This window comes from Ambystoma mexicanum, chromosome 9 (genome assembly GCF_040938575.1).
Source record: "Ambystoma mexicanum isolate Mex_15411 chromosome 9, UKY_AmexF1_1, whole genome shotgun sequence".
Taxonomy (NCBI): domain Eukaryota; kingdom Metazoa; phylum Chordata; class Amphibia; order Caudata; family Ambystomatidae; genus Ambystoma; species Ambystoma mexicanum.
The window spans coordinates 711,097,065-711,117,017 of record NC_090931.1 but is presented as its reverse complement, the minus strand read 5'-3'; the positions used below and the strand labels follow the sequence as shown (position 1 = coordinate 711,117,017).

General features: G+C 47.2%; 1 protein-coding gene across 4 annotated transcripts in view; it reads right to left on the bottom strand.

The window, feature by feature from the left end:
* Nucleotides 1-385: 385 nt before the first annotated feature.
* Nucleotides 386-19,953, bottom strand: part of SGO2 (shugoshin 2) — a 437,789-nt gene continuing 418,221 nt past the window's right edge. For all 4 annotated transcript variants that reach the window (XM_069615600.1, XM_069615598.1, XM_069615601.1 and 1 more), the window contains exon 9: nucleotides 386-688. In XM_069615600.1, the coding sequence (XP_069471701.1) occupies nucleotides 577-688 (112 nt within the window). In that variant the 3' untranslated portion in view covers nucleotides 386-576. The remainder of the gene's footprint in view (nucleotides 689-19,953) is intronic.

Below are 19,953 nucleotides of genomic sequence, written 5' to 3'. Positions count from 1 at the left end.
GTCTCATGAAGCACTAGTACATTGAGCTTAAAATCCCCAAGAAACAAGTGCAAGGACACCTTAATCCCAAACAGAGTGAAAATTGTCTCAATATCAGGTATGTGCCCAGAAGTAAATGGAATTTTGTTGCACCAGGAGACGCATTTACCCCAGGGTCTTTACCTTATTGGAAATTGCAGAAACGCCAACATGTGATTCAGATGTATTTTCTCTAGTTGGTGAAAAACTTGTACTCCTACCACTAAATCTGTGTTTGTTTAACACCCTAATCTTCTGCGTCTTGCCCTTATGGATTTCATTAGGCTTTGTGACATCCATTACACATCTAACCGCAAAACCACCATATTTCAGAGAGAATTTAAAATTTACTCCAAGAAAAATCACATTAAAAAAAAAAAACACTTTATTTCCAAGTACATCTTTCAAAGTATAAAAACAATCAATCAAGCATAACACATTTAGAACCAGCATACAAAAACACACAACGATTACATGCAACCATTTGTTAAAATGCTCTAGTTATGCAGCGGTCCATGGAATTGTACATTAACACATTTGCTACACACTTTATACAAATTATGCATCGGCTTTCTTCTTTCGCGTTTTCCCCAACTTTTTCTTCTGGCCTTTGAAAATGGGGGAGCGCAGGAACTCTGTATTTGTATGCTCATCTCCCCGCCTCAGTTTGCTGTGAGACAGTAAAAGAAGAAAAAAGGGAATTATCTTAAGCTCTATTGAAATGTTTTGCATGGATAAGAACTACTACAAAGCAGTGTATCACAATGAATAGTAGAAAAAGTTACTTACCAACTGGTAACGTTCTTTCGACTGGAATTTCCTCCCACATATTCCTCATTTTGATATTCGCATCTCGCCAGCTTCGTTGCTTTGGAAAAAATTCTCGGCAGAGGGCGCTGTGCACGATGTCTTGGCGTTGATGTCCCTAGAGGGCCGCTGTAGCGAGTCGACGTTGCCAGTAGTATAAATAGCTTGTGCCGCGCCCGTTGGCTTCAGTTCTGTTTTTTTGTGGTATAACCCTAGGAACCATCCAGGCGTGTCCCAGACTGAAAGCTCTTTGGCAATGCAAAGTGTAAATCACGCACATTGTACAGCGGGGTAGGCTGGTAGGGGCGATGAGGAATACGTGGGAGGAACATCCAGTCAAAAAAAAAAAAAAAACTTTACCAGTTGGTAAGTAACTTGTTCTTCTAATGGATTGTGTACTCCCACGTATTCCTCATCTTTATTAGGCTCCCAAAGCAGTAATAACTTTGGAGGTGGAAGTACCATTTAGTCTTATGACTGGAATGACGTACTGCCTTCGCAAAAAGGCCATCTTGGGAAGAAAAAGTCTAAGCAGTAATGCTTAACGAAAGTATGAATCGACGCCCAAGTTGCAGCTGAGCCGATGTCAATTACGGGGACTCCCCTCTGAAGTGCTGCGGAAGTTGCCATGCCTCTCGTGGAATGAGCCCGAAGCCCTTCCGGTGGTTCCTTTCCAGCTAGTATAACCCAATAGCTAGAGTCATCCAGCTGGATATAGTCTGTTTTGTCACTGGTAATCCCAATTTAGGACCGGTATAATCCACAAAGAGTTTCTCATCCTGGCGTAATTTTGCCATTCTCGCTATATAAAAATTCAGCCTTTTTTGGGTCTAGTCTATGCAACCTCTCCTCTTTGCCCAAATGAGGATGAGGGTAGAAAGTTCGGAGTGTTATTTTTTGCGACAAGTGAAAGTCAGAAACTACTTTCGGCAAGAAAGATGGTTTAACTCTAGGACTGCTTTATCCTTGTGAAAGGTAGTATACAGTGGTTTGCATGAAAGAGCCTGCAACTCACTAACCCTGCGGGCTGATATTAGTGCCACAAGAATGGCAATTTTCAGTGTTAAAAGCCTTAACGGACAGGAATGTAAAGGCTCAAAGGGAATACATGTAAGGAACTTTAACACAAGATTTAAATCCCAAGCAGGGAAGGGACTGGAGGGTACACGTTAGTAAGTCCCTTCAGAAATTGGACAATTAATGGAATCTTGAAATAGAAAACCTCTTCAGAGGAGTGCTTAACAATGGCAAGCGCTGCCAGGTATCCTTTTATTGTTCCAATTTGGAGCAGCAGATTGGCCAGATGCGACAGAAAAGATAGCACCATAGGAGTGTCACATTGAAAAGGGTCCACATTCTTATCCCTGCACCAGTTACTGAATTTATTCCAACGACAATGGTACAAGGATTTGGTTGCTGGCTTCCTGGCCGAAAGCAAAATCTCCATTACGTCATCCGGTAGGTCCCAATCCTTATATCTCAGCCTCTCAGAAACCATGCGTGAAGACAGTGTCTTGACCTCTGCATGGAGAGCCCGACCTTCCGCTTGCAAGAGAAGATCCTCTCTTTGTGGAAGACGTATTGGAGGGCAGATTGACATGTCCAGAAGGTCCGGGTACCACGTCGTCCTGACCCAATCTGGAACAATTAGGATCATTGTTTTCCTGATCATGTGAGGAATCACGGGGACGGCAGGAAACTTGTACAGGAGTGGAAATTCCCAGTCCACTACAAACCCGTCCACTAGAGCTCCTCTTGGGAGGAAATTCCCTTGAGCAGTTCTGATCGCACTTCCGGTTGACACTGGTCGCGAACAGATCCACTTGAGGGGCTCCCCAAAGGCTGAAGATCTCTTGAGAAATTCCTGAGCTAGTTCCCACTCGGGGGAGACTGCTCTGCCTGCTCAGAGCATCCGCCGCTGCGTTTTGCTCTCCGGCTAGGTGAACTGCCGACAGAGATTCCTTCTTGTATTGCCCAGAACCAGAGCTGCATTGCCTCTCTGCACAGTGGTAGTGCCCCTACGCCTCCTCTCTTGTTGAGGTAGTACATGGCCACTGTGTATGTCATCAGGGCATTCGTTCCCCGTACAGAGGGCAGAAAGGCCTTCAGCGCTAGTCTGATTGCCCTCAGCTCTAAAAGGTTTCTCTGTAGTTTGGACGATGGAGACCAGCTACCGCTGATTGTCTGTTTGTTGGTGTGGGCTCCCCACTCCGTGATTGAGGCAACCATCACTACAGTTATCTCCGGCCATGGTTGCCAAAAAGATTGTCCCTTGAGAATGTTGGATTCACAAGCCCACGAAATTAGGTCTTGAGCAACTCTGCTCGGAACTTGCAGAAGATCCATCATGTTGCCTGAAAATTGCCACCATTGAGTTCCGAGAGCCCATTGAAGGGATCTCATTCTCAATCGGGCCTCTGACACGAGGAAAATGCAGGATGCCATGTGACTGAGCAACCTCAAAAAAATAGAAGGCCGGAAGATGTTGGGCATTCTGGAATTTTACAACCATCTGCTGAATGAAGTTTCCAAAGCCGCTCCGATGAACTGGAGTTTTTGGAATGGTATCTGGGACTTCTTGTAATTGAGCGAGAAGACCAGTTTTGGAACGGCAGAGAACACTAAGACGTTCCTGGGCTTGTTCGGCATGAACAAGCCCTGAGCAACACGCCGTCCAGGTAGGGCTCAACGTGAATCACCCCTCTCCTGAGACTTGCTGCCACTACTGTCATCAGCTTGGTGAAAACCCTTGGGTGAAGGCCAGCCCGAATGGTGAGAACCGCCAACCTCAGGTACCTTCTGTGCTTGTGATGGATTGGCACATGAAAGCATCCTGAAGGTCCAATGATACCAACCAGTCTTGGAGTTTGAGAGCCTGAGGGATCTGAGAAAGGGTTACCATCTTGAACCTGTCCTTCCTGAGGAACTTGTTCAAGTCCAAGATGGGTCTCAATCCTCTGTCCTTCTTGGGAATCAGAAAATAAGGCGAATACCAACCCTTGTTCCTCTCCGCTACAGGTACATGTTCTATTGCACCTTTCTCTAGCAGTGTTAAACTTTCCTGCACAAGAAGCGGATATGGAATTTTGACAGAGTTGGTTCCCGGTGGATGATCCTGAGGTCTTTTTAGAAAAGGAAGGCAGTAACCTTGAGCTACTGTTTCCAGGGCCCAAGCATCTGAAGCAATGTCCCACCATTTGTTCAGATGCTGAGAGTTACTGCCTCCCACCGGGGTCTTGTGCGTCAAGGCCTCAGAGTGGCTTAGAGGCGGCAGCAGCAGCTGAGGGCAAAGCTGCCGCTGCTGGGGCTGATTTAGGACCCCTTCTCGTCCAGCACGAGGGAATTTTCTTTGTTCTTTTTGTTACTATTCCTCATTTAGTAGAGGAAGAGACCAGGCCGTACAGAAAGAAAAACCTCTCCAGGAAGATGAGCCCGAATAAGGTTGCTGAGGTTGCCGAATGGAGGCGCTAAGGGACTTACCTGCCACCTTCGAGGTCTACAGCTTCTCCAAGCTTTCATCCGCCTTGCTGCCAAACAACTTCGAGCTGTCGAAAGGCATGTCGAGTAGTCTGGCCTGCACATGCGGTGCAAACCCAGACTTTCTCAACCACGAAAATCTGCGCAGTAGTGTGCTTGCAGCCATGGATCTGCTAATGCTGTCAGCAGTATCCAGCCCTGAATGAAGACACTCTCCCATCGCCTCTTTGCCATCCTTAACTATATTCAGAATGCCTTTCCTTTCTTCACCTTCTGGAATATGTTCAGCAGTCCACTTAAAACAGTCCAACAGGGTATGGGTGAACCTGGCCTCCATACAGGTGACATTAGTGGACTTTAGGGCCATACTGTCCGAGGTAAACACCTTGCGAGCCCAACAGGTCCTCTTTTTTTTATCATCTCTATCCGGGAGAATAGAGGCATAGGCTGACTGTCTGGTGGAAGTCGCAGCCTGAACCACCAAACTCTAAGCTGTAGGGTATTTGGGTCACTGCTTGATGGTCTATACTTCCTGGCAAAGCTCCTTTTGACAGCTGAGCTATATTCAGGAGTCTCCCAGTTACCTACTACCTTCCTTTGAAGGGCCTTATGAAAAGGATGAACTGGGTCTTTTTGGGGACCCTGGTCCAGGATGTCTGTCATGCCATCCTGCTCGAAGGTCAGTGAGGCCCTACTCCAACCCATGTAGTCAGTGACCCGGTTCATAAGATTCCTGTACCCTGAATCTGCATGGTCTGAAGGGTCAGGTTTAGCAAACTACAACTCTGGTGATGCATCAAGACCACTAGCAGAGTGGAGGGAGTCGCAGATCTTTCATTCTTGACTCAGGGTAAATTAATTCTTCAGACACTTCTCTAGTGCCAAATCTGACTCCCAATGGAAAAATATTACCCCCATCCACCCCACCCCACCCCGAGGCCCTTTTCTCCTCAAGAATAGAGGACACTGACTTTAAAAAAGTGTCATCAGTACAGGTCTGTACATTTTCTCCTGAACCAGAATTTGGCTCGAGAGAACCGGAGGAATCGTCGAAGGCGTTGATGAGGTCTTGGATAAAGGAGTAAATGTCTCCTTTGACTTCAGCGTTGAAGCGATCCATGCCGATGTTGTTGAAGAGATCGTCGCAAGCTTCGACGTCTTATGCTTCTTTGCCGTTATCGGAGACTGACTCTACTCTCGGGGAACATTCAACACCTTAGTGTCAGGTCGAGAATGTTGAGTTTCCGCTTTACTACTGGATTTAACCGAATTAGTTTTTGACCTTCCTGGGTTGTCCAAAGGAGCGACCGGGGTCTGGCTCTTGAGAGGCTCTTTTGAGGGGGGTTGTGGCCACATTCTCAAAGATTTGCCACATTTCCACCCTAAAAGCATTCCACTTGCTGGGGGAATCCGATTTAGTCGGGCATCATATAACCTCAGTGGAGGTGTCAGATGACTAAGAGGGAGACCAATGATGTCTCTTCTTCGCCTTCTTGGAAAACCAATATTGTCTCGACCTACTCCTAGAACAAGACCTCTTCGAGTGCTTATGCCGAGTAGAGGCCTTAAACTCACCAGACATTTTATATTTCTTCAAAGTGGCCTTCGAAGCTTCCTGCCCCACTGCCAATTTACTTTTGCGTTCACCACAAGCTTTTTCAGTCAGACTGACAGGAGCCACAGTCGTCGGTCCGAACCCAAACACCAAAGGCAGACACAGTGTGGGTCTGTTATTGACATTTTCGACCCACAGTAATGACATTTATTAAAACCCCGATTTAGGGGTAGAATGATTCAAAAAAGGTAGCAGGCGCTCCTCTCCAGAACGAACATGGCATGATCACCTGTTCTGCTGAGATGAGTTTGCAGCACACACTTTTTTCTCACTGTACCTTTCACAGATGGGAAATATCCATTTGCATATCAGTCTTTGTCCCACCCACATGGGCAGTCCAGCACCGAAATGCTATGGCAATTCCTCTCTGAACAAGAGTACCAACAGCAACCCCATACACGTGTTTCAGCCTTGTTGGGCCTCATCAATGAGGTGAAGCTGCGCCTTTCTGAGCACAGGGGGTAGAATGAGCCAAAGAAGAAGAAATTTTTCCTTGAGGAAAAAACTAAGCGAGCTGTTAACGCGATGCAAACCTACCGGAAAAACAGAACTGAATCCAACGGGCGCGGAACAAGCTATTTATACTCTTGGTGACGTCGACAAGCTACGGCGGCCCTCGAAGAACATAGACGCTAGGACATCGTGTACAGCGCCCTCTGGGGAGAAAATTTTTGCGAAGCTGGCGATACACGAATATCAAAGATGAGGAATACGTGGGAGGACACAATCCATTCGAAGTATACCCTATTATCAGTGTTGGTAAGTGTAAACCATGAAGGAGTCTCAGCTTAGTGGTGTGGTGCATGGAGGATCATGTGAAGCAATGAAGGGTGTGTATTTTCTATTTCACCCTCAGTTCCTCATTTCAATCATGTAGTACGATTTACACACCACTCAAAACATTAATCTCTACCTGTTGCAATCAAACATTTTAAATTACTGTTTATGCTTGACCAGCCAGCCAATCAGGAGGCTCGGAACAGGATCTTTACTGCATGGTAAAGCCCCCACTTCGAGCCTCCTCTGCAGCGGGAGGCCAGCATCTTCCCAGCCGGGAATTAAGTGTGTCCCCCATGCTCACTCTCTTACCCCCCCCCCCCCCCCCCAACTCAAATTTCTACATCCCCAACATGCCCTCACTTACCATGCACCCCTTTGTCCCTCGGCCGGCACAGAGAATGCTCCGTTCCCTGTGCATCTCTGTAGTGGCAATGGCAGCCAAGGAAAGGAAGGAACGTATAGTTACCTTCTCCCTAATCCATGGGGTTGTCTTTTTTTTTAATTCAAGTTAGAAATGGCAACTATGCAATTCCTCAACTTAAAAAAAAAAGAAAAAGAAAAAAACCTTTAACACAACTATTAACATCCCAATAAACATACCAGGATGCAAATAGCAAGAAACCCCTCTGGGGTGAGCTTTACCAGGGCAGGTAATGCCTGTGCCAATTTAAAGCCCTTGCTTCGCTCGCTCTTCCAACAAGCCCAGTAAAAGGCAACCAACTTCAAAAAAACTGGCATGCCAATAAAATATGCCCCTTACTTGCAAAACAAAAATGTAGGAAAACAGTGTATGGCAGCTACTCAAGGTCTCTAATGAAAGAACAAAGTATATAACAGAAAAGGCTGATAACTCCGATTTCACGGCTCCAGTATACTCGGTTTTGCATTTCAGAGGGTTTCGGTAGGGTAGTTGAAATACCATATTGCTTTGATCACCATCAAGAAGAAAAAGAGTTGAAGTATTTGAAACAGATGTTCGGCGGAAGTGATTCTACCACTTCATTAAAAACAAACGTTTTGAAACAAAGAATATATAGTGAAAAAGTTACAGGCCCAACCTTGTGCCCTGCCCACTGTCTGCCTTAGAGACTGACAGGACCTTGACAGGCATTCCATCCAGTTAGACATCCTAGATTCTCTCCTTTGCAAGGAGAAGAATATATACACAAGAGGGGGGGGAAGACGCATCAAGTTTAGCGGTCCAAATACTGGAGCAGATTCCTGAAGGTCTACCAGGATTCAGTGAAAGACACATTGTGGGTAAAGACTAGCAAACCCTGAGGCCACAGACAACAGGAGCAGATCCTTCAAGAGAAAATCCTCAACCCTCCCACTTGGTAGCAGTGCTTGTAAAGGAGAACGGCTTTCTCCCCTACAGCATTTAGGGAGAGAAATGCGCCCTTCCCAAAGGAAAAAACATTCTTCACAGGTTGAAACCAGAAAGGTTTCCTATCCCTGTAAATGGAATTTCAAACACCTGAAACTCCATTGTGCTTGCAGGGGAACAGTCAGGAGGTAAGGGAGGAGCAGAGCTGCAAACCAATGCCAGCATCTGCACTGAAGACGAAGTGAAAGAAACCTAAAGTGGCAACAAGCCTTTAAAAGACTATCTTGCACTAGGAAACTAACTATCCAATCAATTTTAAAGTTTGCCTCAGCCATTGGGAGCATGGTGCAGTCTTTGAATGAAACAGAGGGCAAGATTTACAGTCCCTGGGACGGGCGCTGAAGGAGGAGTTTGTTAAGAAAACTGGAGAGCACCGAAGAAGGGGAACCCCTTCAAGTTCAGAATAGGTATGCGGTCCAGTGAGTGAAAAGAAGGTATGAACCCAAAAAATGGAAGTGTGCTCCAGTGAGGAAGAGGTGAACCCCTGGAACCACAGACGGGTGTGCTCCAGTGAAGGGGAGGTGTGCCACGTGAGCCCAGAAGAGGGGTGTGCTCCAGTCAGGGATGAGGAGCCCCTGGAACCTCACAAGCTTGAGTTTCATCCATGGGGATTTGCAACAGAGAGCCTCTTATACCTCGTAAGAGGGTAGTGCTCCAGTCTAACCGGGCAGGGTGGCATGAGAAGAGACATCTTTTGATCCCCAGAAGAGGGCATGTGTAACAGAAGAGGGTGGTAACCAACAGAGGAGAGCCCCAGTGAAGGAGAGGACGTTGGGACACTTACAATGGAAAGGAAGCAGCAAGAGAGGTAGAGAAGCCTTGTGGAGAGAGAAAGAGCAACAACCTTTGGCGGAAAAAGAGGTTTGCCTTTCTAACCTCCAGTCCACAAAGAACTGAAAACTAAAAGAACAAGCTGTGAAACAGCAGCCGCCATTTCAACTTCAGCTTCCATGAAATAGATAGAACAGTTAATCTACAGTCAAGAATAGTAGAATCAGAGGTCAAGATAAGTAGCACATTGCCGCAAAGAATAGTAGAATCAGAGATCAAGATAAGTGGCACATTAGCGCAAAGAGAAGGAAATTGAATTATAAAATATAGGTTGCAAATAATAGGCCACAGATTAAAGATGAAACTGTTCTGTAAATCAAAAGGAGGGAACAAATGGAACTACCAATTAATGTAAAAGTTTTTTGTACCGTGCACCGTCACCAACGGAATTGGTCCCCAGGCGGCTCTGCAAACAAGAAGGTTGGGTGGGTTAGGTTAGTCGGGTGCAGAGGGAATAGGAGAGTGAGAAAGTGGTGTGCTGTTGGCAGCTTCAGTTCGGTTTTCACTGTGGGCTGAGCTTGGGTGTGAATATTGGATCGATGCGAGTCCTAGTGTGCGGTTGGTGCGATTTATGTGTTTTGTTTGTCGGTGTGGTGAACTGCGTGCGGTTTACGGAGCGAGAGGTGGTTGTGTGAACTTGTGCGAGTTAAGTATGCAGAAATGTGAGCTTTGGGTTTGTGGGATATATGTCTCTTAGTTGTTATAGTGCTTGTTCTATGTGTCCGGTTATCCTATGGGTAGGCATATACCTTCTCTTTCTTTCCTGTCCGTCTATGATTAGGAGTGATGCTGTGGTAAATTCCTAGCCATGTTATTTCAACCTTAGTGTACCAGTGTAGGCGTGCATGGTCTCCCACTCGGTGTTGGTGCTGTACTTTAACAGTCATCTGCTCCCTTCCTATCTGTTGCCGTCGGTGGCCCATTGCTTCCTGTGTCTACTTTGTAGGACAGGGAGTTATTGATGCATCATCCTTACCTTTCCATCCTGATCTCCGATCGTTCTTTGGTATGGTTCTAGCTTATCTATCTTTCAGTAGGTAGGATGATATGCTGTAGATTGTTCGTCCCTAACTTCTGTAGATGGGCGCTACTCTAGGGGATCGGTTTCCCATCTCAGAATTGTTTCAGCTGTGTATATGCCCCTATCAGCATTCTTCTAGTTATGGGGGAAGAGCCAAGATTTGAGGAGTTTGCTGACAAGGAAGTGATCTATTGTTTGGTAGCTTGTTCCAGGTTTTTGGGGCGAGGTGAGAGAAAGAGGATCCTCTGCAATTTCTTTTGTTGTATGGTTTTGGTTCCAAATGGATGTTGCTGCTAGATCTGAGCGACCTTGTTCGGCGATGTAAGTTTATTTTTTCTCTTAGAAACTCTGCGCCTTGGTCGTGGATTGCTCTGTGTGTTATGCACATTGATTAGAAAGTCATCTCCAGTACCCTCGCCTGGACCTCCTGGCAATTCGTGGTCTTCAACCAGCCTTGATGACGAAGGCAGACACCATTCCCCATCTGCCGGAACCCTGTGTCAGCAACGTCCAAAGCCACCGTGATGGCGTGATCAGACGCTACCTCTCTCTCCTGGAAGAAGGCGATTGCCTCAATCCTTTTGTCGTCAGGGAGGAACTCCAGAATCGGGCCCAGCTTGTACCACAGCTCCCCGTCGTACCAGGCTAGGATCGCCAGTGCGTTGGCCGCCTTGATGGTGGACGCTGCAGTGCAAATGACCTTCCTTCCAATGGCCTCCATCATCTTAACCTCGCTGTCCGGAGGGACTGAAGTACGGGTTAGCCGACTGTTTCCTCGCAGCCGCTGAAACCACTGAATCCAGCAATGGTTGCGACCTCAGGCACTTGGGTGTGGATTCCGGCACCATGTACTACTTCTCCAGCGTATCCTGTTTGGCCAGAGCCGTGCAAGGGTTCTTCAAAAGGGCCAGGTCCTCCTCTCTCACGTCGTCCAGTAGAGGCATCACCGTTCTGGTCTTCATCTTGGCCTTGCGCCACTGGTACAGGAAACCATCCTTGGCTTCCCCGGGCACAAGCTGGAACAGCTCGGAGGCTCTGGCGACCATGGAATGGAACAACCCAACCTAATGTGGTGGGGACGCCCTCAGCTACGGAGACCTCACGCCCGCTGCAACGATATTGTCATCAGTGGTTGCCATATCCTTGTCCACCGGGGGAGAGGGCGCCCAACGCGGATGTGGAGGCTGAAATGGGGGCATTGGATGACGCTTCCTCTTTGCCGGAGGCGGATCGGGGCCATAGGAACCGGGCCGTGCGACATCGTCTTCTGGATCTTCGACACCAAAGTGTGGAGGGTCGACAGGATGTCCAGAGATGCATCCCTTGGCTGAGCTGGCGTGATCGGAACACTAGGCACCTGCGCTGCCACCATCGTCCTGCTCCACGTCCTCGTGGACCATGTGCAAGGACTCCAGGTCATCGTCGTCCTTGGACTAAACTTCCATGGGCTGGGACACAGCCTGGGGCTGGGCTGGTCCGGCAAACCCCTCTTTCCACCGTGAGGGGTTGGAGCCGGGCTCAGACGGCATCCTCTTCTCCGGCGTGCCAGCAGACTTTGCCAAAGTCTCTGCGGCGGTTTCTCGCCTCGGTGGCTGGGACACCTGCACTGTGGGGGTTGCCTTTACGGGGTCGGCCCCTTTAGCCTTCGTGAGAGCAGCCGCCACCAGCTCCATAGTCGACAAAGACTTCTTCTGAGCCGATTGGGCTTTCTTGGGCAGTTTGGCCATCTTTTCCTCTGTCCCTGGCTTCTCGGGCTTCTCCCGCAGCTTAGCCGGGTTGAACGATTTCCTTTAAGGAGGAGCTCGATCGCTAGCAATTGAGGCAGATGGTGATGTCAATCGCGCATTGTCCATCGCGGGGCCAGCTTGTGCGGTGACCCCGACGGAACCGAACTTGCAGTGCTTGGCCTGGTCTTGGGCCCCCATGGATGAGGCGCCCTCAAAGAACTTAGAAGCCTGCTCCACGGACTGGCCGGCCCTGGGTGAGGCATGACCCTGCTCAGAGCACAGGCCTTGGCATTCAGCCACACCACCAGTCTACTGTGCCTATCCTTCAACTTCTTGGAGAAGCCGAGGCAGATCTTGCACTCTCCTTCCTTGTGGTCCGGATGAAGACAGTAAAGGCATTACAGGTGCTTGTCCTCCACAAACACATTCCATGGCCCGCACTTGGTGCTGGGCTTGAAGAGGGACTTCCTGACTTCTCCTCCGACATGGTCGGAGTGCGCAAAGTAGGCCCGATGGCCTTCTGGAAACTTCGACGATCTTGGCCCTTGAAGGGTGCTGAAATTCACCGACAACGGACCCCTGCTGTCGGCACAGGGAGAGAAGAGCACACAGGCTCTTTTGAAACAAAAATAGAACCTTTTTCCGTCGAAAATAACGAAAAAACAGAAGTAGCTCGTAGAGCAAACTCGAGGACTCCCAACACTGAAGCGTGCAGTAAAAATCTGAAGATGGCTGCCAGAGGAGGGGCTTAGGGAGAGGACGGTCATTGGATAGGGGCAGTATGACCCAGAGGACAGTGATTGGTTTAATGGAGAAATACAGTTAGTAAGGGAAAGTTAAATGTTTTTTTCTTTTACCGAGAATTCCCAGCCTGACGATGGGGAATATGCATGAGAATGTGAACCCATGCCAGACCCCATTCTAGAGAATAGAAGGCATCTATGTTCACGATTTTGCTTTCATATTATTGGCTGTGGCATTACTATGATTTTAAATGTGGTGCGAGTTATGAAATTCAAGTCACAGACTCTTAACAGTATTTAAAAGTACAAAAGAAAGCATAGCCTTAATTATTTCAACAAATACCTTATTTTAAAAAACGAGGACAGCAAAACCATACAAGCATCAAGATAGAGAGCATGAAAACACATGAGGAAAGACGGTAGCCGATAACCAGAGATCAATACAAGGGAAACGTGCTCCTAAATTAGAAACCCAGGGTACATTGGCTCATCTATATGATCCAAGTGTGTGATTAAAAACACCAACCATCTTTCTCAGGATGCAGGATCTGGGAATACTCATCTAGAGAAAGCTTATTTTCATTTTAGCAAACTAAAATTAGAAAAAGCCTATCCAGCTGATTTTTAAAAACTTTGTTTCACAATAACTTACAACCATGAACCACAGGTGCAATTTTAAAAGATAATTATCCTCATCTCTGAAGATTTACCAACAGTGAGACTGTTCACCGTCATGCAAACCTGAAAATAACCATGCCATTTTAAGGCAGTCACGCTGCTCACTCCAGCATTCCAATGTGCACCCAAGTGGAAATTAAAACTGTTCATTGTAATACATTGCTGAGGAACAACCTAATTTTCTTTTTTGCCATTTCTATTCCCTTTCAGTGAGGCAGGTAGGTTGCTTAAAAATTCATTGACAATGCCCATGGACCGTCAACTTGTATTACAAGCTAGTAACTTTTCCTTCATCACAAGATCCTCGTTACTCAAAACACTTAAGAGTAGCAAGCTGTGAGACCTGACCCTACTTTTAGAGTTGGGTCAAAGTCCTAAATCTAGGCTACCAGATAATGCTCACATTTCCCTTGGCTGAGCTAGTGGTAATTGTGCTTGAGGGGTCAAGGATAACTAGAACAGGAGCTGGTAGACAAGAATAAAGTTTAACAGTATTACTTTGTATAAAGTGCATGTCGAAAGAGGTATATAAAAATAGATTAATTTCCAGTACACAAATTTTCAAAGTAAAGAGGGTTGTTCTCAGATCTTGATCCTACTCTCGTCTTACAGGTTTTCTGGTAGAAAATATGGTAACAATTAGCTTTCAGAGAGACTTGAGACCAAGAGGGTGCAACCTACATACTACGAGATTTAATGATCTGGTCATCTTGCATCTGGTACAATTCCAAAGAGATCTTGGCCCAGGCAGCTCAATGATGATTGCAGCGATTTGACTTGCATTGCTAATTCTACTGGAAGCCAGGGCAACTACATCAATGTTCGCTTAATGCGGGTGAACAGTTTTAATTCCAAGTTCTTGACTGGTTGCTTTATTTTCAATTACTTTGCATTCTGTTGCAAGCTCTTGTACACCACCAACAGCAGTAAAGCTTTTCGAACAGTAGATCTTGTAGGAGACTTTAAATGTGAGGGATGTAAAATTTGAAGGTTTCTGCACAATTTGAGGTGGTTGCTATAATTCCACAGACTAAGAGGCTCGAGATACTGTTATAATCCACCAATACATCGCCACCAGAGACTACTGTTAAGGGGAATGACTAAAGGATCCCGGCAAGATGAAAGGGATTTTAAAACCATGGGGGGGGGAAGGCCAGACAGAGGACACCGAACAATGTTTGTTCTGTAAACATTAAGGGACAGCCATTGATTTAAACATTTGATTAAAATAGGTTACACTGAAGGACCCACAACTCAGATAAACTTGTTTCATGAAGTGACGATGCGCACACATGGAGAAGAAATGAGAGGCTTCAATGTACAGATTATGGGGGAGATTCAAAGACAGCACCCAAACTGTATCCAATCTGCGCTTGTAATTAAACTGTCCACCTTTTAAAAGGCTTCTTCTTTGGCGGCTACATCAGCAAAAAGGTTCACAAAAACGTAAGTCTTTTTATGAGATTACTTAGAGGAGCAGTCTGACAAAACCTGATACGAAAGTAACTATGTGGCCTTTAGGCCCCGTTTGGGGGGTGTGGGTGTGCTGGACATGGCCGGTAACTGCCAACCAGCCCGAGCCACGGTAGGCCATTCGCACCCAGAGGTTCATCCGGGGTGCGAATGGCTCTTTTTTCCTCTGGAGATTGGCCTTCCTTACGGCAGTCAGTCTCCAAAGGGGAAAGGAAAAATACAAATAATTTAAAAAAGGAATCCACAGTACCATGTCCATTTCTATGGCAGCAGCCAGTATCAACCGGCAAAGGTCCTCGGGGGGCTGGAACTGTGGCTGAAGAATGTATAATCTCACCTCCTGTTCCAGCCACCCGATTGGCTAATGGCCCTTCCCCAGGTGCAAATGTATTTTTCTGCTAGTCTGGAAGCTCTATGTTGACTATTGTGGCAACTTTCTAAAGAAGTTAAATTCGAGGCGGGGTGCATTTGAGATTAATGAAATTGTATTTAAGTTGGTATTCAGATGCACTACGTTCTAAAACATTGGAGGACAACTATTTCCTAATTTCAGGGAATTAATATAAAAAATATGACAATGGCCATGAGAAATGGACTAAAATGTAATGCTTTCAGAGTTTAAAAAACAGTTGCTCAGCATAGTGACTATTGTACACCTAGTCCATAGTCCTTTCCTCCATACCGATAAATTTGGGGCCACACAAATGGAATGGAGCATTTTTGAACTGCAAATCAACTTTCCCTTTAAATTTGAAGCATGCAAGGGTATGCTGGGCTTGACCACCTGAGCTAACTCTGCCCACTAACCTTGTCAGTCCTTTTTTCTGCTCGACGGACGCCTTGAATCTTCTACAACATCCCCCTCTGACCCCCCCCCCCTCCCATGTCCTGCATTTCCTGCTTTTTCTGATAAGGCGCTACCCCACCACCCTCAGTCATACCGTCACATATGTCTGTGTTAAAGGCTTCTGTTCCTAGGTCAGGAGTTTTCCTTCATCTGACATCCATAATGTTTGCCTGAGGTGTTTGGGATCCTTACACCACTGGGACACTTGTGTCCTGCTCAGATTCCTGGGTGTTGCAACATCAGTTGAACCAGTGGAAAGTCTTTCAACAAATCTCCAGGTTACATCAAAAACGTCATTACTGCACACAGAGTGTCACACTTGCCAAGTAGGTCCATTTACTCAGCCACTATTGCGAAGAGACTCCTCTCCAAGGACCCTCACAGTTGGGAGGGGTCCATCGGATCTTACTAGACCTACCGGGGGCGGCGCTCAGAGGCCCTCAAGGCTATCACTGGGTTGGGGGCTCTTCGGGGTCTAGCACTGAACCTCGGTCAAAGGTGGTTGAGCTACCAGTGACCCAATCACTGAGGGTACAACCTCTGGGGAAAATGGCTGAAAGGCAAGGTTAGTGGAGTTAGTGCGGGTGGTCAAGCCCAGCATGCCCTTGTGTTCTTCAAATTAAAATGGAAAGTGTTTTTTCACTGAAAATAAAAGTCTCTGATCCCGACCCTGAGGGACAGACTCCCATCAGCATGGAGGAAATGGGACGGGATGTGGTAGTATGATGGATTTTCCCTTGACCAGAGGAACATGTTGACTTGCGCCGATTTTCAAGGAAACGAGAATGGGTTACTTTTCGGGGAAACATTTAATTGAAACCAAAAAACGAGTCCAATTGGAAACCAGTGCTGCAATGGCAGCAAGAAAAGGTGTTGATGTGCTCTGCACTGAGAAAATTAGCATTTTTAAGTGATTTAAAAATGGGCATTTGGGAAGGGAGTAGTTTCTTACCAATGCTGGAGAAATGGAGTTGCAGGTATCTTCCATAGATTAACATGCTGTGAATATTCCCAGTCAGGGTGGGAATGCCCGGTTACTTATATTTTAATACCTTTTCTAAGGAAAAACTTGACACCTTGAGTGGCCTACCCAAATTGTTGTGGGTGCTTTTGGCTCCGCCCCAGCAGCTTGAGTGTCGAATAAGGGTTTAGTGAATGTGTAGTGGAGATACAGGAACCTTGGGGAAGCCCACATGAGATGGCTATTGGGGGGGCCAAGGCTATGTCAGAGAAGACTCTGGAGCATCTATTGGATAGGAAGGATGAGATCCAAGTAGTGGCCTGCTCTGAGAAGAACAAGTTACTTAGCCATGGTAACGTTCTTTCGACTGGATGTTGCGCCCATGTATTCCTCATCTTATGATCTTTCCATATCCAGCTTCAGCGGCTTCGGACATTTTTTCCAGCAGAGGGCACTGCGCGTCCATAACGGTCGACTCGATGTCCCTCGGAAGCCTCAGTCTCAATGTCAACATCATCTATGGTATAAAGCGCACGCAGCAACCGCTGGCTTCTGTTCAGTTTTTAAAGCATGTATAGGATAACACACACCCGGCAGTTACTTCTCCTGAAAGAGCAATCACATGGAAAATTCTACTGCGGGGCAGGTTGGGAGGGGCGATGAGGAATACGTGGGATGAACATCCAGTCGAATGAACGTTAACATGGGTAAGTAACTTGTTATTCGAATTGATTGTGTCCTCCTATGTATTCCTCATCTTGCGATAAACTACCAAAGCAGTGCAAGTATACCTGGGGGACGGAGTCAGAATTTTCAGGCTCATAATAATTTAGGCGTTCCTTCATAGGTCTGTGTGCACAGAATGTAGCACTGCCTTTCCAAATAAAACTTGGCTTGAGGAAGAGTCCAGATTATAATGTTTGGTAAAGGTGTGTACGGATGACCATGTGGCAGCCACACAAATATCCCTAATTGGCACACCTCTCTAATGTAGAGGAGGTAGCCATGTCCCTGTTGGAACAAGCTCCAAGATCCTCCGGATGATCTTTTCCTGCCAATCTGTAGCATTGAGTTATTCCCAAAATAACCCACTTTGACAAGGTTTGTTTTGAAATTGCCATACCAAACACGTGGCCCGTGTAACCTACAAAACGTTGGTCATCGTGTCTTATCTTGGATATCCTGGAGATGCAAAATGTTAGTGCACACTTTGGATCAAGCCTGTGTAATCTCTCGTCTTCCTTTCCAGGATGAGGCAGAGGATAAAATGAAGATAAAATTATCTTCTGAGTTGAATGGATCTCAGACACAATCTTAGGCAAGAAGGTTGGTTTCACCTTATCCTTATAGAAGATTTTATAAGGAGGCTTGCAGGACAAGGCCTGAAGTTCACTCACCCCTTCGGCTGATGTAATGGCCACTAAAAGGATGGTCTTTAAGGTTAATAACCTTAAAGGACAGGTATGGATAGGCTCAAAAGGAGCACACATTAGAAATATCAATACTAGGTGGAGGTCCCAAGTTGGGACTTGGAATGGTGGAAAATATATTTGTCAGTCCTTTTAAGAATTGTATCTCAAGGGGAATCTTGAATAAAGATACCTCTTCAGAGGAGCACTTAATTCAGAACGCTGCAAGATACCGCTTATTTGTACCAACCTGGAGCCCCGAGTTGGCCAGGTGTAATAAGAATGATAACATAGGTGTACTGCATGTAAACGGATCTTCATATTCTCTCTCTCTCTCGTACCACATCCTCCTGGATCAATCCGGAGCAGTTAAGATCATGGATTTCCCGACCTTTCTCAACCTCCTGATGACTTGAATGACGGGGATGGGAGAAAATGCATACAGGAGTAAAAGCTCCCAGTTCACTACTAACGTCTCCTAGAGCTCCTCTTAGGGGACATTCCCTTGAGCAGTACCGTTCGCACTTCCGGTTGACACGGGTCGCAAACAGATCCACTTGAGGGGTGAATCCAAAGGGTGAAGATCTCTTGAAGAACTCCCCAAGCTACTTCACACTCGTGAGACAGTGCTTTGCCTGTTCAGAGCGTCTGCCGTTGTGTTCTCCTCTCTGGCTGGGTGAACTGCTGATGGGGGAAGATTCCTTCTTGAATTGCCCAGAACCTGAGCTGCATTGACTCTGCACAGTGGTAGTGACCCTACACCTCTTGTTGAGGTACTACATGGCCACCGAGTTGTCAGTCATTATCCGGACGTTCTTCCCCCGCACAGAGGGCAGAAAGGCCTTCAGCGCTGGTCTGGTTGCCCTCAGCTCCAACAGGTTGATATGTAATTTGACTCCGGTGGAGAACATCGACCGCTGATTGTCAGGCCGTTGGTATGCGCTCCCCACCCTGCGAGTGAGGCGTCAGTTACCGTCATGGCCACTGGGCAGGAGCCCAGTGCTTCACTTTATGCAGGGTCCCAATGGACCCAGTCTTGGCGCCTATGGCACCATGCTCATTTCAAAGTATGCATGGCACACAGAACATCGAAGGCACGTGCAACAAGGCCGGGCGGGGCCCTATTATCATAGGACATGCACGTGCAGAAGACCGAAGGAGGAGCAAGGTGGTGCCACAAGGCGGGGCCTAAGGGGAGTGGCTGGGACCAGGCTATATAAGCCAGCCCCACCCGCATACTGGTGCTCGCGTTAGTTTGCTGAGTGCAGCAAAACACTTACCGCCGTTCAGAAGACTCTTACCCGATTCAGCACGTGCGCCTTCAGTGTCCGGAACCCTCCAGCACCTACCTGGCTCAACACGTTCATCTCAGGTCACCGGATACCTCGACCATCTTACCTGGAATTAGCCACACCATCGCAGGAAACACTGCCATCTGCTTCACACGCTGCAGTCGCTGCGCACGCCTTACCTGAAGCTACACCATCACCGGAAGCACCGCCATCAGCTTACACTCTGCAGTCGCTGCGCACGCCTTACCTCAGGCCACGCCATCGCTAGAAGCGCCATCATCGGCTCCCGCCTCCATGCGGATCTTCATCTCCGGCAGCCAGTAGGAGTCAGACACCGTTCTCCGGCCATCACGGACCTGCCGCGCCTGCAAAGAGAATAAGGAGCACAAGGCGAGCGGTCACATAGACTAACTCGCTAAAGCGGCACTACTCACAAACTTGGTGCAGCTTCTGAAACTGCCTACTTACCAGTGGTGGGGGCATCCGGAGCAGACTAATTTCTCCATCACACGCTCCTGGGTCATCTTCATCACTACAGGGGAGAGAGAACAATATACTGTTATGAACAATATTCCTTGCGACAGTATTGTTACAAGAATACGACCAACAATCATAAAAGACTTATCAAGACGGAATGGTTGCAGCCGCTCTGGACCTCCGCAATTTGGACCAGTGACGCAACTAGGTCCATCCGCAGCGCCCCTGCTGAAGGAAAGCAGGACGGAGAGCTCATCCTTACATACAAACAGGTGAACTTGCATGGGTAAACTTCTACACACTACATTTTGGCATGAAACGGCAGAGGGGAACTACGATTCCACCACGCTTTCCTCACTGCGTCATCTGATCACAGGAACAGGTCCAGCCTTCCGGACCCACGGATAGAC